We start from the raw sequence: 16,766 nt of genomic DNA on the forward strand, positions 1-16,766 counted from the left end.
CTACTGTTTTCATAACTTCAGAACAAAAATTTAAAGCTTGCCAATGATCGAGAACTTTTCATCTAGTTCCTAAATGCTGCATCATCTGTAATTGGAGCACCTTCACCCATGCTGTGTATTTCTGCCAGTGAGAGTATCTATAATATGTTGATGGCACGCTTACAGTTTCTTAATGTTGAGATAATGTCCTACTTGAATTCAAAGCCATTTTCAACCTCAACTGACTTGTTTCATAGTTGTGCTATTCTGTATTGTTGTTATGACCAGCACTGAGGCTGTGTAGTCATAAGGGCTGGTGAGCATTCTGCAGCAGGACCCTGGGCAGTGCTGCATAGCTTGGTTTACCTCCTTTCAGGGGTGACTGTGATGTCCCTTTGACTCTTCAATTAGCACTGAACTAGGGAACACAGTTCAATGTGGGGAATTCTGATTAGCTCCTTGTTTGATCTGTTCTGTGCCATTTTTTCACTGTACGTGTTTCCCTATGCCTTTTTTCCCACCCATGAAGGATGTCAGTTCTGAGCAGTTGGTTATTTTCTTGCTCCTCTTTGGGAGTTAAAAGGTATCAAATAAGTGCTTTTCATAACCATCTTCATCTGTCTTTCTGTTGGGATTTTGGCTTCTGTATTAGATTCCAGACTACCTGCTTCTCACTGTGATTTCATCCTCGGTCTCATTAACACCATAGGTTGGTCTGTGGTTATCTGGTGTTGTTTTCTGGCTTTACAGGGAGTAGTGTGATAAGTACATACTGTGTTCCTCTCCTCTATAGGGTAAACTGGGAGTGTAAGGGAGGTTCCCAAAGCAGTCCTGCTGCAGGTCTTTCCTTAAATCTCTTCTTCTGCTTCCTGCTACTTTTTCTCTTTTTAGTATAGTTCTGATCTTGACTTTTTTTCCCTACCTTTCTTTACCTTTACTTTTTTCTTTTCATTTTATGTATTTATTTATTTTAGCCTATTTCCTTTTAGGTATTTTCCTCCTTCCTCCATCCCCAAATAACTGTGTTTCTTGCCTGCACGCCCTGACCATCATGCAGTTTCCTCTGTGAGACCTGCTGTCTCAGCCCAGCTTGGTCAGTTGGTGTGCTATAGGCCAGCCTGCGATTCTGAAAGAGGAGCTTTCTCTCCATTATAGGATGGCTTAGGTTAGAGGGGACCTTAAAATATCACTGAACCTCCAGCCCCCATGCCTTGGAGTGGGTTGCCACCCGCTAGATCAGACTGTCCAGGGCCCCTTCTAACCTGGGGATGGGACATCTGCAGCCTTTCTGTGAGCATTCTGTTCCAGTGCTTCACCACCCTTTGAATTAAGAATTTTTTCCTAACATCTAACTTAAATCTCCCTTCTTTTAGTTTCAAGCCATTCTTCCTTCTTCTATCGCTATCAGATCATGTAAAATGTCTGTAGCCTTCCTGCTTAAAAGCTCCCTTAGAGTACTAGAAGACCTCAGCAAGGTCTCCTTGGAGCTTTGTCTTCTCTATGCTGAAGGAGAATCCTCAGCCTTTCTGTGTAAGAGAGGTACCTCAGCGCTGTCCTCATCTTTGTGGCTTCTGCTGGACCTGCTCTGGCAGCACCTTGTCCTTGTGCTAGAGGCCCCACAGGCAATGGTGTGCCTGCCACAGTGGGATCCTATTCACAGTTGATCCTTAGCACTGCTGTAACAAACAGGATTGAAGGATTTCTCATTTAAACTCCAGTAGAAGAGTGGAGACTGCCTCCGAGATGTATTAAGATGTTCTTAACTCATGTAGGTGCACTGTAGGGCGGACTTTGGTGACTTACAGCTACTGCATGCAAGAGTACAATTAGAAACCTTTTAACATATGCTAGGAAGTAATGAACAGGGAAAAAACAATGATGGTGATGATGGTGCTTGTTCCTAGGGATCAGATATGTGTTTGGCTAGGTGATGTACCTATGCATCAAATCCTAGAACAAATGCAGTTAAAACCCAGCTAGATAAGTCCTCGAGTAGTGAACTTTAATGTAGTTTGCATGACACGGTTATGAAGGGTTTACATCTCAGACCGGCGGGGAAGATTGCAAGTCTTTCAATAATTCCCCAAAGATGTGTGCTATTAATTAATTGTTAGCCTTTCAGGGAAGAGAGGGGAGGTGTCAGAGCGAGTGTATCGGTGGGTGTCTGGATTGAGTGTCAGCTGTGCTAGAAGTCGCCAATGGATGCGTTGAGAATCGGCTGTTGAATGGCACGAGCAAGTGTGTAAATACGATCCGTTTGTAACTTGGGGCTCTTCAGTGCCCTGTCAGGGCTCAGTTACAGAGGGGTTATAAGTTATTATGTGTCAGCTGAACTGCTATAGTCGTCTTTGGCGAACGTTAGCTAAATCATGATCCTTGATGATGTAAGAGGGAGGAATAACTAAAGGGAACTTCAAATGAGAGATCCTAGTACTGTATGGTCTTTGGGGCTTGCCTGGGTCTCTCTGATGGATGTCGTCTGATGAGGCCACAATAATATTGTGGTGTTCCATGCACTCCCTGTCCTCCTTGTAATCTGTAAGCTCTTTGGGACAGGAATGACCTGACCCGAGATTATTAGAACAGACACTGTTGTGATCGCTTTAGTACTCACTGCATAAGCTCTGGAATCACCTTATCTAAATGTAAAGTTGATCTATGGAGCCAAGCAGTGCGTGTGGAGTGGGCTTGTCTGCATGTGTGTGTGTGAGGTGGGTGGGCAGAGAGGAGAACAGAGAGAGGACCTGCTAAAAATAGCTGCTAATGTCTGCCAGACTGCTTATGAAACACCACTGGCAGCCACTGCTAAGATTACCTTAATTGTATGTTTCTGTGTTTTTTTCCAAAGCAGAAGTTTAAGTATAAGCATTCAGGTGAACGCTTTGTTTAGTCATGGGAGAAAGAAATTCTTTCATGTTGTAGGCTGATAGTAGGCTAGGTTTTTTTCCCGCACTTCAGTGTCCTCACTGTAGCTCGATACAGCTTAGGTCTGTTTGCCGTGCTGGGAGGAGTGCTTGGAGGAAACTGCCAGAGATGATGAAGCCAGAAAGGTGTGGGCACTGGCTCACATAGTGATAGGAAGGAAGGCTTCAGGAAAATGATTTTTCATTTTGACACTGGAAGATCCCTTTGAATATGACTGCATGACTTACTGCAGACGATGACCTGCTGGGACTTGGTGGTGGCCACCTAGCAGCTGGCTGCTGCATTCCCTTCTGCCACTGTTGGACCCAGAGGAGTCATCTGATGGCCAAAGCGATAGGGTCTGAGCTAACGCAATAGGGCTTTTCCTGTGCTTTTTCTTCCCTGTGGGATTTATATTGTCAGAGATTGTTCTGAGTTAAGCTTATGCTGGGGAAAATGAGCACACTGCAGTGTGAAAGTTGTGCTGTATTTGCCTTGACTTCCTTAGTTAAGACTTACCAGCCTGTAGAAAGTAAATACCTTAGATCTTCATGTGACCTTGCAGTGAACGTTTAACAAGACTATCATGTGAATGTTTTTGGAGCTGAGAAGCATCTTGTAATTTTTTAAATGCTTGTTTGCAGTCTTCATCGTTAAGCTTTCAAATAGAGTAAATTGAACTGCCTCTCTAAAATGGGGGCTTAAAACTCCAGTGGCATTTGGAACGATTGGACTGAAGCGTAGTAAATCTAGATGCTATTGCTTAGTTAAATGCTTGTTATCAGTGGGTAAATAATGGGGCTTTATCAACAAGTAAATAGTAGGAGAAAAACTGTCCCTGCATCTCTTTCTGTTCCTTGTGACATACTGACCTCAAAAAGGCATGGAACAGAATGCTTGAGTTATACGCTTGCTCATTTTTTTAATAATGAAGTTATTTTACCTTTCTGAGCTGGTACATCTTATTTTATAGCAGTGTCATAGCATGCATTACAGTGGCACTGACTTACTTCTGCCTTGTATTTACTTCTTCCTCCAGGTTTTAGTTATATCCTGCAGAAGCTTAGCGTGTTTTACTTGAAATTTGTGTAGCCGTCTCAGTAGCTCTTTTACACTGGCAGGTTTTGAGATGATAGACATCTAGTAAGCTTCACTAACATTAGGTGCAAGTGGAATGAAAAAATATATATATGTACATGTAATTTCCTTTGTTTCTGGGTGTCCAGATAGAAACAAAGGCAACTCTGAATTCAGGATGGAGTGCTTTAAAAACCTGAGTGATCTTTGATTGGCTTGGCTGTTGCAGCTAAAATTGATCTGTTTTGTCTTTGTGAATTGACACGTAATTGATTGCAGCTACAGTCTGGCTATTGTCAATAAAGTCAAAAGAAGGATTGTTTCAGCTTTTCATCATTTATCTATCACTAGCTTTTATTTCTTATCATTTGTTGATGATTTTTAAACTGAATGCAGATTTTGATTACCATGGAAAGCAGCATATTCTTTATTGAGCGATCATACTCTTCCATGAGGGCCATGGAGAACTATCTAGTTTGCATAATACAATGTAAGTATTGAGTTTTTGTGGCATTCTGAAGACGCGGAGAGATCATCACGATTGTACTGTGCAGGCTTTCTTATTTCAAGCCTGATAGTTGTTGCCCAGCTACGCGGTAAGCTTTAGAAAAGATTCCAGTTTGAAATAAAATACCGTGCCGCAAAAATCACACTGGCTTTCAGAGTCTTCAGAAAATTCACGTCTTTGACATTTGACTTTGCTCTAGTTCTATCCCAGACTCTTCTGTTTCTAATCTTTGCGTTTGATATCCTCACCTATAGATCAGGGTCCTTGTGTGATACCCTCACCTATAGATTAGGGTCCTCGCTGAAATATCTATTCCTTAAATGTGCCTTTTCAGTATAATGCTCATTCAGTTTTGTCTCTTAGACTTAAATTGGTTGGTCTCTTAAAGTCGCATTCAAAGGAATGCATCTTTCTTACCTTTTCTTATAATGTCTGTGGTGTCTTTCTGAACCTCTAGTGTTTTGAATTAGCACTTACGAATTCCAGTCACCTGAAATAAATGCAGTAACTTTTGCATAGATGCCAAAGAGGGAATTTATTTATTTTTTATTTATTTTTTTCTTGATTGTTTCCTGGCTGATGTTCCTTTATGTGTCCACCTTAAGGACTGCTTCAGGTCTAAGTGGCTGTGTTCAGCTTAGGTATTTCTTTCTGCTCATTGCTTGCTGGGGGTGCCTTTCAGGTCAGAGTAGATGCCTGCACCCTTTGGGTTTGATGGCATGGCCCATTGCCTTGGTTCCTACAGCCTTTTTATGCCTGGGTTTTGCAGGGAAGGCAGCTGCTGCTTCACTGATCTCTCTGTACAGCTCTGAGTTTTGTATTGCTTTTCTTTAGGGCTGGTGGCAGAAGAGGCAAGAAGACCAACAGTTAGTGCCTTTGGGACCTCTAAATAGCCCTTCTTAGATCTTAGTTATGTTGAAACTTATGGCCTAATTGTAATTGAACTAATAATCATACTTCTTTCTGTATGCTTGTGTCTTTGTTAATGTAGGGGGCAGTAAGTCACAAATCCCATAGAAGTGCATTTGTATCAATGCTCTTTTTTCTCTCTTTTCCAAATGAGCCTGCAGTCTGTGCAGAAATGTGGAGCCCAACATTCTAGTCTCCACAAGCCATGTTACTGTTTCTGTACCACCAAAAGAGCTGGTATGGCGCTTGATCTGGAATTATCATCAAAGATATAGGGTCATAATTACCTGGGTCATCTCATTTGTCTTTTTGATTCTCCTGTATTCTGATTGCTTTCAAAAATCAACACCATTTCTCAGCCAGCTCTTCTGAAGTCCTTGGACTCAAATTGTGGGATTCTTCTGATCTTACATAATGTCTGGTGGCTGTTCTTTTCCTATGGTATTCAGTTTCAGTCAAGAGGTCAGATGACATTTCCTGTGCCAAAACCAGTATACCAATATATGTTGAATGTTTCTGCCTTCTCTGGGGATGATTGACAACGTGAGTTTTTGTTTGGTGTTTGAATTGAGCTGTTTTTGAAATACAGGGGTTTTCTTTTGCTAAAGCGAAAGTACTGAAAACATGTTTTAAGTATTCTATTTTAGACTCCTGACTTGGAGTTTTTCTAATTCTGTTGTAAATTTAAGTCTATCTTCTGCTGTCTCCCAGTAGGTAATGTCCATTCATTCAGTTATCTGATTAAAGAAAGATACTGCCCAGTAACACACAGTTCAGAAAAAGAATAATATTGTGTTTTGTCCCCTGTACTCTCTCATAATTATTAGCTTTTACTGAAATTAACCTTTCACAAAATTGTGCAGGGAAACCATGTTACTCAGATTTACCTATCTTGGTATGAATAGTATAATCATGATGTGATTGCAGCAGCTGACTGAGGACTTCTAGCTCTCTTTCTTCTTTCACTGATCATTAAACAGGTATTTAAGTAGCCAGGAGTTTTGTTCCTTAGTGTGATCTGATGGACTGCATCACATCATGCAGATGACATTCTTGTGCTTTCTATCAAGACATTTTTGTCATGGAGTATTCAGACCCTTTAACCTTCTCCATTAGCATTGAGCAAAAATCACCAGTGTGGTTCTGATAGACTTCCATAGCCCCTGGTCACTCATGTCCTATAAGCAGCGGTGGCAGCTGCTGGTTGTAACCTATTGCACTTGGCAAGGGCTGCATGCAGTGGTGTAGTACTTCCATGGAGTAGTGCCTGTTTGAGTGTATTGAACGTAAAGCAAATTAAGATGAGAGACCACGGGAAGGGGAACGGACTACAATTCTGACTTAATGTTGAGCAATACGTTCATAGGGAAATGGCTCTGAGAGTTAAAACAGATCAATGGAAGTATTTGAATCAAGCGGAGAAAGATAGCTACATGATTGTAGACTCTAGAGAACATGATTTAGCTGTGTGAGGTCTTCTTTTATGTCTAGGGCACCTCATGAAACATCAGGTGGGATGACTACTATGCATGGCAGCAGCAGGGAGAAGTGTACCAACTGCAGGATGGAAGGAAGAGCAGGTAGGTACAGTTAGAAGGAAGAGGAGATGGAGGAGTTTGTAAACAGCACAAGGAATTGAGGTAGTATTTGAAGTAGGAAGAAAGTATAAATAGACATCCTATTCTTTGTTTCTGTCCTTCAGAATGTATGAAAGAGAAGGAAAATGGATTATGTGTAGTTGAAAGCGGTAAAGAATCATAGATCTCTGTCTGTGTGTGCATTAGTGTGCATCTGTACTTCTCAGTCAGAAGTTAAACAGCTGAAGGGATGCAGAGCAGACATAACTTTGGACTTTCTCCAGGCCTATTCATTAGAATGTATAGTGGGAGTTGCGATCAATAGCAGAGGAAGTCTTTCATGGTCTCTGAGGGTTGAAGTGAATTTTACTGACTGACAGCTATGTTGAGTCACTAGCAAAAAGTCTACGTGCAGGACGCTTGCAGCTTTGCGCTGGCAGTAGGAGTCTGCAGCTGATGGGATATTTATATGAGGAAATCCTTGTCCAGTGTTCAAATCCATTGTCTTACCTGGGTAAACATCATCTGGTGGTTTGTTTTTGTTGGTTTTTTTTGGTTTTTTTTTTGAGAAGCATGCATCTGATTCCTAAAGCATGTGATTGTCTCATTGCAGTAGCATTGATCCAGGTTCATTTGGGTTTAATTGGTAAATTGTACAGAAAAATGCAGAACTTAATACGAGGGCTACTCTGAAAGTAATGCCTCCTGTTTTGTTACATTGGCACGCGATGTCAGAGGTGGACGTTGGTGGAATGGCAGTAGAGGTTGAACCTTTCATGCTGTTGCTGTGCCACGGATGGCAGCAGAGGGGCAACCTGACAAAATGGCGGCTGACATGGAAGTGCAGATGAAGCAAAGGTGTGGAATTGAATTCCTCCTTATGGAAAAAAATGCTCCTGTTGACATTTATTGCTGCTTGCTGAATGTTGATAGAGCACGGTGAGATGGTGGGTGGTGTGTCTCAGCAGTGGCAGCAGCAATGGAAAGCCACGTTCCAGACAGCCATGTACAGCTATTGCACCACAAAATGAAGAGCATTTTGATCAGCTCATCCACATGAATCGGCAGATTGTGATCAGAGAGAGAGATCTGTCTGTGGAGTTCAGTATCTGCTTCAGTGCTTTGGGAACAATGGTGGGAACGTTGGAATATCACAAAGTTTATGCCAGGTAGATCATATGAATGCTTACAAATGAACAGAAAGAATGACGTATTCAAGTTTGTCAGGACCTATTGAATGAATACAAGGCTTCAGGTAATGCTTTCCTGGATTGCATTGTTAGCCGTGATGAGATGTGGTGTCAGCACTATGAACTGGAGTCAAAACGGCAATCCGTGAAGTGTTGACGTGAGAATTCATCTTGGAAGAAAAAGTTCAAGACAACAACCCTCAGTGGGTAGAATGCTGCACACTGCTTTTTGCGATAGGATTTCTTGAAACACAGCCCATCAGCTCTGACTGCTGCAGTGCCTTGGTGACTGAGCTGAAGTATTGGTCACGCGAGAGAAGAAGACAGTCTTTCTCTTGCAAGATGATAACATCAGGCCCCATACCAGTTCAAAGACCAGAAAACATTGCCAATCTCAGCTGGACTGTCCTACCATACCCACTGTATTGTCTGGGTTTCACACCTTCCGCCTTTCATCTGATAGAGCCAATGAAAGATGGGCTACGTGGGCATCATTTTCCTAGCAGTAGTGCCACTGTAGCAGCTGTGAAAGAGTGGGTCACCTCCACCCTTCAGATGCTGACAAATGTGTCATGCAGGCTCATTGCTGGCAAAAATGCCCAGCTAATGGTGGTGACCATGTTAAAAAATAGTGGGTTTTTGGCTGAGAATTTGATGCATCAAATAGTGTTATTGCACTCTTCTTATCTGTTGTAGTTTCCTTGGAAATAAATCAGAGCCATTACTTTCAAAGTGACCTCCATGTACTCAGCTTCTTTTTGGGTGCACAAAATTCGATTAATACCTGAATTTGAAAGGGTAAGCGATCATTGTAAGATAAAATGATGACATGAGCCATGCTAAAATTTTACTAAGATGCTGGAAAACAGAGTTTGAGTTTGCCCTGGTGCTTTAATACTGTCATCTTTGAGAGGAATACATTATTTTCTTCCCCAAAACTGACTAACTAACTTTACCTAATGCTCATAATTTGTCCATTGTAGTAGTTGTGCTGGAAGGTAGAAAGTGAGTTAGAAACATCAGTACATTTGGGAATTATACTGTGTGCATTTGTTTTCCACTTGCACTCCTGTGATCCGGCTTCTGCAATAACCTCTTGATCAAGAGCACCCCTAAATACTATGGAATGGATGTTAAACACCTGAACGGTGTGGGGAAGTGGTTTAAGGGTTTGGGTGTACCCAGTGAAAATGCAAGTGCCTTAGACTAGTAGCTGTTTAGTTTTACTTAAGCTTCTGTCTTGGATATTAAAAAAGTGGTTTACATAGATGATGGTTGTACCATGGTATGAATCTGCCTTTTTGTTGAAGTGTAGCAAGGTGTCATTGGTGACAGAAGTCAGCTTGCTGGGCCAAACAGCAGAAGCTGTTCTGATGTGAGCGTTGGGAGTTGTAATGTTTTGGTGTTTGGTCCTTTCTTCCTTCCTTCCTTATATTTTCAACTTATCTCGTAGACCTGCAATCCAAGGTGTTGAGAACACTGTGCTTACCGAGCCAGTGGGGTGTAGCATCTACAACAGTGGGGCCACCAAGTCTGACAGCCTGAAACAAGAGGCAAAACAGATGAGATGAAAACTGTCTCAGCTTCGCGTTGAGACTTGCTGTGATGTGATGTTTCCTGGTGTTTGCTGTTGGGAATCTCAATTTGGAGATAGCGAAGATTGCTGGAGACGGGTGTTTCCTCTCCACCAGCTTTTGTCACACTGGGGCTAAAACCTTATTTCCCAGAGTTGTTCCAGCAAACTCATTTATATGCTGTTTGACTGGCAAGTTAATTCTTGCTGTCCAGACATTAAGAATTGACATACACGCTGAACTGGATATGGGCTTCTGAACAGTGTGTACATGAGTGGCAAAACTGGCTTGGGGCTCCTGGATGCTGCTGTGATACAAGCACCTATTATTTGATTGCTTGGAGAAGTAGCAAGATATTTGCTGTTTGAGATCAAAGCTGTCAAAAGCACAGGGTGAATTTTACCTCACAGTAACTTAGCTTCAGATATTCTCTAATGTAGTATAGCTGAAACTCCAGCAGGGTCATATTTGGAAGTCTGGAGTCCTTACTGTGCTTCACTGAAAGAAGGAAATGGAGAGGAACACCTAGGGGGCTTAATGCTAGGGGGCTTAATGCTCTGTAACATGCTGGTAAGGAAACCAAGCAATTCCTTGGCTAGCCAATTATTATCAGCGCTATATGTTTTGAAGCCACAGTAATTTAATGAATTTAGTTGGGAGTTGTTTTTACTCGTGTTTAAAGGAAACCTCATAAAGTTCTCATTGGAGCTCTGGGATAGCTGCAGTGGAGCCAAGTGAGAAAACTCAGGGCTTGCACTTGTGGTCCAGGATATCCCAAAGGAGTTTCCAGCTCTGAAGAGTGTCCCTTAAGCATCTCTCCTGAGACCACTTCACATTTCAGTGGGAGTTGCCAGAGATGAGTTTCCTTCTACCCCTAGAATCTGGTTTTGGGAGGGCTGGAAATGAGCCTCATTACTTATAATCTCAAAGCCCCAACCTTGTGTCCAAGCCTGGAAAAAAGGAGTGGGGAAGCAGAGGATTTATCTTTTAGATGACAAGGATTACTGCAGGAACACAAATGTCACCTATTCATATATGCTGAGTTAGAATGTTCATCAGAGAGAGTCAGGCAAGTGGAGGTGGAAGGCTGCTGTCAAAATTATACTTTCATTTTGTTTACAATAGAAAAAATAATGATCAGTGTTCTTCTTCCATCCATGTATTTCTTAAAGTTATCAAAGAGGAGGGTTAATTTTCCATGCAATTTTACTCTGCTTTCTCTTTATTCTCCTTTCTATCTGAGCAGTTGTTTGCCTCCTTTTACCCTTTTTTGCTTTTTGTTGCTTTGCTGCTTTCTCTTCAAACGTGTAAATCTGCTTCTCACCTGGTGAATATTTTGGAGGAAGGAATCTATATATATCTGCTGTGTATTGTTTGGCAAGGAATCATCACCCTTTGCGGTAATGTTCTTCTTTTTAAATCTATTTGTTTCTCGAAGCAGTTGGATGCATAGAAGCAAACTGTTTGTAGAAACTTGAAAGGTAAGAGATGAGTAACAGTTGAAGTGAATTTTTCAGGAGCAAATAATGGCAAACCAACCCACTCATGTGCTGCATTTCTGGATGCAGAAGTAATAGCAGATGCGTGCGTCTTGACTTTAGACATTTTCAAGCTCGTTTTCCCATGGGCAGCCTAGGAAAGTAATGGACTGCTAAAAATCCCCTTAGAGGGGAGCACAGATGTTTGGTTATTTTGTTGTTTGTAGCAGGGGTTCAAGATAAAATATTTACAGGGTTTCTGTAGAGTCTTTCAGCTGGCTTGCAGGATTTTCTGGTTTTTGACAATTTTTGTGGTAAGTTCTGCGTAGCATTGTGAAATGGGTCTTCTGTTAGTGGTTGCCCAGTATTGGAAGTGCGTGACAAGCTGACAGAATACTGTTAGGAAGCCTTGGATGCAGTTCAGCTGGTTCAAATGCGGACCCTGGTCATGATGAGAACAGCCAGGTGCGGAATGGAAAGGGGATGGTGATTGGCAGGCAGTGGTTCTGCACAGAAGGGTTTGGCACTCAAACATGCTCTGAGTCAATCAGATTCTCACATTGCAAAAGCTGCAAATGCTGTGCCGGGCTGCACAAACAAGTGTGTTGCAAGTGGGGTGCAAGGAGCTGCTAGCGTACTGGGCAGAGCTCAGGTAAGCTTAAGCTCGAGTGTCTGCTTTTGGGTGTCATACCTGAGAGATGTCAACAGTGGTGGGACAGGTCCCCAAAGAGAAGTACATCTTCAGGGTGGTAATGTCCTCTGCAACAGTCCTTCATGTGTTGGAGTGGGAGGAGAGAAGGTGGGAGGGGATTGAGTTCATTTTCCATGCCTATGGGGAGTCAAGCTAGTGATATGCCTAACTGCAGTAAAGGTGACCTGGGTTATGTATTAGAGAAAATCTTCCTTGGTGCGTGAGCAGTGAAGGACTGGAAGGGGCTTCCTGAGGTAGCTGTGGAAGGAAGCTTTCTTGGTAAGCAGGCGTGTTGGGCATTTTGAGTCTCGTTCATGTAGCATTGGTGAGTGATTGCTGCTGAACAGCAGATTCCTTCTGGCTTTTCTTGCAGCCTGATTTGGTAATGCAACCTGAACCGTCATAACTTAAGGACAACAAATCGTGGTGTGTGCTTGCAGGATGACTAAAACTTTGGTCCTGTTACAAGCAAAATCAGACTTTGAACTGGAGGAAGTACACTGGCGATAAATGGTTCTCGTCATAGGTGATAATGGTTTTGTCTTTTTAGGGGGAAGCAGCTGTGTTACTCAGAGTTGCTGGTTGCTGACAGCTGAAATCCACAACTACTGCATCTGCACTGAAGCACATGCACCCATACAGCTACTTTGAGTCCCAAGCACATGTTCCTGTCTGTGCTCTGCTGCACAGCATGAAGCATGAAAGCAAAATACTTTGTCACGCCGCTGTTTTTTTATTGCCAGATATATACCAGGGTATCCACATGCTGCTCTACTGACAGCTTTGTTTCTTTCCGTTACAGGAGAGCGTAGGGAAATACAAGTGACACTGTTTAATGCCACTTGTCTTAACATGATGCAGAAATAAGTACTTGTTCTGGTCATGCTGCAGATTTTATTGCTGAGTTATTTACGTCTGGAAGGGAATATTTCTTTTAATGATCAAGTTGAAACTTTGTCAGCAGTAAATGTGCGCCAATAATAAAACATGCTCAGTGGCTTTTCTGCCTTTTGACAGTAAAGTTTTTCTTCCTCTCTTATATTAAAATGTACGTACCGGTGTAAGTCTTTGCCCTTCTCTGTTTCATTCTTATTGGTGATCTTGCTTATGAGCATATTCTGATTGTTTTTCTCTCTCCTGCTTCCCAGGCGACAAAGATGGCAGCAAGGTGACTACAGTAGTGGCAACTCCTGGACAAGGTCCAGACCGACCACAAGAAGTCAGCTACACGGACACCAAGGTGATTGGAAATGGATCTTTTGGTGTTGTGTATCAAGCCAAACTCTGTGATTCAGGAGAGCTTGTGGCCATTAAGAAAGTCCTGCAGGATAAAAGATTTAAGGTAAGAGTGTGCATGGCTTCAGAATATTCTTTGTGAATGTTATCTTGTTTTCCATTTCTTTTATGGCAGTCTTTTTTATTCATATATTTTTTTTTCATTTGTTTTCATTAGAGCATGTAAACACAAAAACATCCAAGACTAAACAAGATTAAACAGATGTTTTTTGATAAAGGAATACAGTTTAACTTGAAGTGAAGTGAGTCACCGCTGTTACTTTTTGCAGTTGTGCAAAACAGGAAGCTAAAAATCCTGATTTTCCTGATTTGATGTTGTGCTGTTCCCTGGTTGCAGACTTGATTCTTGAGACAATGAACCAGGGCAACAGGGGAAAAGTTTGTGTTGTACTTTCTTTTTTTCTAGCACAGATTCTTCTCTAGTCATTAGCAATTAAACTGCTGTAAGGAACAGATGCCTTTGGGCTTTGTTCTTGGGCGTTTCCAGCTATAAAGTAAAAGGCTATGCTTGAATACATCAGAAAGTCCCCAGGCCAAGCGAGAAGGTAACAAGTACTGAGCCCAGGGCAGTTTGGACTGAGGGAGGGTTACTTCCCTTCATTATTTGATTCATAAATGTGATCTATTCTGACTGTTTGAAGAAGTCTATCTCTGTGTGATACTTAATGCAAATTAAGGACCATTAGCAACCTCATTACCTGCCCCTGCTAGGTGCTTGGTGTACTCTTGGTGTACTGCTTTCTCTTATAGTTGATGGAGCTGCAGATAAGCTCATTCAAGAGTGAATGGTGGCAAAGGTAACAGATTTTACCATCTGAAACATGGATTTCAGCATCTGGAGGTGAAACCCACAGCTTTCATGACTGCGTATGGAGGGTTTGCAGAAAAGACTTCAAGGGTAATCTTGTTGGCACGAGCTAGATGCAAAAGTTTCTGAGCTTAAGGATTGGAATTTAAAGCATGTTAAAGGAAAAGGGATGATTTGAAACTCTTGTAAAAAGTTTTAGAAATACTTCTGAGAGCTGGAGGATGATGTTTTCACCATCTCCTTTTCAGTTCTCATTTGTTTTTCAGTACCACTTCATGTCTAGCTAGCTTCACTGGTTGTGCTTTTAATTTGTGTCCTGTTTTAGTAGGAAAACAATCCTTTTGAAGTGTTTTTGGAAGAGAATGCCTTTTCCTTGAGTCTTGAAATTGGTGTTATCACCATCACAGTTATCACAATATCATACAGAGAGACATCAGCTAAAGACTGAAAAGGAAAGAAGTTTTTAAATTATACTAATAGTGCAGCATTGTTTGACTTATAATTGAAGGAGATATTTAAAGTTCTTACATTGTTCTTAGATTTGTCAGATTTATTTCTGGTTTGTATTATGTGTTAAAGGCAGCACCGGAGAAGCAGTATGGTAGAAGAGCACATTGTAAGAAAGGAAAAGGTAGGAGAATAACAGAAGCTCTAAATCTAGTCATTCCTGAAAGAGTTATTTGATCTCTTCCGCTTTTGGTTTTAGGTGAAAGGCTAGTATGTTTCCCTTGTCATGTTCTGCTTGGTGGATATCGTGAAATCATAGAAATCACTGAAGTTGGAAGAGACCTGTAGGATGATCTAATCCAACTTTCCACCTATCTATGCATATTGCTCACTGAAGCATGTCCCTTAGTACCACATCTACAGTTCCTTGAACACCTCCAGGTTCTGTGATGCCTACTGACACTTCCCTGAGCAGCATTTCCAGTGCCTGACCATTCCCTTCTGAGAAGAATTTTTTTTCTAACATCCAACTTGAACCTCCCCTAGTGCACCTTGAGACCATTCTGTCCCACCCTATCACTGTTACCTGGGAGAAGAGGCCAACCCTCACCTTGCTACAGCCTTTTTTCAGGTAGTTGCAGAGAGTGATAAGGTCTACCCTGAGCCTGCTTGTCACCAGACTGGACAATTGCAGTTCTCTCAGCTGCTCCCCATAAGACGTGTGCTCCAGACCTCTCACCAACTTCATTGCCCTTCTCTGAGCACGCTGCATGGCCTCAGTGCCTCTCTTGTAGTGAGGGACCTAAAACTGAACATAGTATAGTGTGGCCTCACCAGTGCTGAGTACATGAGGATGGTCACCTCCCTTGTCCTTCTGGCTGCATTATTTCTGATACCAGCCAGGATGCCATTGGCTTTCTTGACTACCTGGGACACTGTTGGCTCATATTCAGCCAAGTGTTGATCAGCATCCCCAGATCCATTTCCTCTGTGCAGATTTCCAGCCACTCTGACCCAAGCCTGTAGTGCTGGCATGAGATTGTTGTGACCAAAGTGCAGGACCCAACACTTGGTCTTATTGAACTCTGGTTGCTTAGAGAGGTTGTGGATGCCCTGTCCTTGGAGGTGTTCAAGGCCAGGCTGGATGAGGGCCCTGGGCAAGGTGATCTTACAGTTGGCAGTCCTGCCTATGGCAGGGGGTTGGAACCTGATGGTCCTTGAGTTCCGTTCTAATCCAAGCTATTCTGCAATTCTGTGGACTTCTTTTCATTGGTCTCAACCTGTCGATTCAGCCTGAACAGATCCCTCTGTAGGACCTTCCTGTTCTGACGCAGATGAACACCTCTCCACATCTTGGTGTTATCTGCAGACCTACTGAGCACTCACTCAGTTTCCTCATCCGCATCTTGTTATGTGACTGTACGTCTTATTTGGAGTGCTTTTTAAGCCATTAGGAAGAAAGAAGGCTTGTTTTTCAATATTACTCCTTATTTAAGGGAGGAAAAAGGCTAAAAATCTCATTGTGGTTTTGGACCTTGAACTCTAAACTAATTGCCCTCTATAAAAGATGTGAGCAGAGAATGTCCCTAAACTAGGTGGAATTAATGTTAGGTATAAAAGTAGATTCACAGGTTTATAGCATTAATTAAAGAAAAAAAAAAATAAGTGTTCTTTTAATAACCTGCATAAGTTACATCTCCAGTAGTACCTGTTAAACATTTGATGTTCTTAATCCCCAAACTTGTATGCCACTTGTATCACCTGTCTTTGTCTTCAGCTCACTGTTATATCCTGTAATTCCTAAGAGTAGCCCTCCCCTTCCTTTTACATTTTGATCTGGAAGTGCATGTTCTGAAGTCTGAAGGCGTATGTTCCTGCAGGCTGGGAGAAAGCTTCTGCTTGGACAGATTTGGAAGGTGGAGATAAGGTATCTTATATCAAGAATAGTTTACAATTACTTCAGAGTGTGCTGCTCCTTGGGAACATCTGATCTAGGTTGTAAATGTTGGACTGATTATCAGGGAACTTGGAGTGCCTGCTGCCTGTACAATTTGGTTGCAGTTCAGAAGCAGACCTGCTCTTCAGAGAGCTTGCTTGCGAAGTGCGCAGTGGCTGGGCTCTTGCCACCTTAGCATGACCACCTGGATGACAGTCTCAGCTGTGGTGACTGGGATTTCTACTTCTCTATCATGAACATGTGCTCTTGCTTTGATACCAGTTATGGGAAACCCCGCCATAGGTAGCAAAGGATGGTAGAAGTTGGTTTGCCTGTTTTAAATCAGCTTTCTCACCTTTTGGGGGAAGAGAGGAGTGCTTCAGCGCACCTGT

The 16,766-nt window shown here is 42.2% G+C and overlaps 1 protein-coding gene across 2 annotated transcripts in view; it reads left to right on the top strand.

The window, feature by feature from the left end:
• GSK3B (glycogen synthase kinase 3 beta) overlaps positions 1-16,766 on the top strand; it is a 138,985-nt gene that overhangs the window by 40,343 nt on the left and 81,876 nt on the right. For both annotated transcript variants that reach the window (XM_072331184.1, XM_072331174.1), the window contains exon 2: positions 13,036-13,229. In XM_072331184.1, the coding sequence (XP_072187285.1) occupies positions 13,036-13,229 (194 nt within the window). The remainder of the gene's footprint in view (positions 1-13,035; positions 13,230-16,766) is intronic.

This window comes from Excalfactoria chinensis, chromosome 1, assembly GCF_039878825.1.
Source record: "Excalfactoria chinensis isolate bCotChi1 chromosome 1, bCotChi1.hap2, whole genome shotgun sequence".
Taxonomy (NCBI): Eukaryota; Metazoa; Chordata; class Aves; order Galliformes; family Phasianidae; genus Excalfactoria; species Excalfactoria chinensis.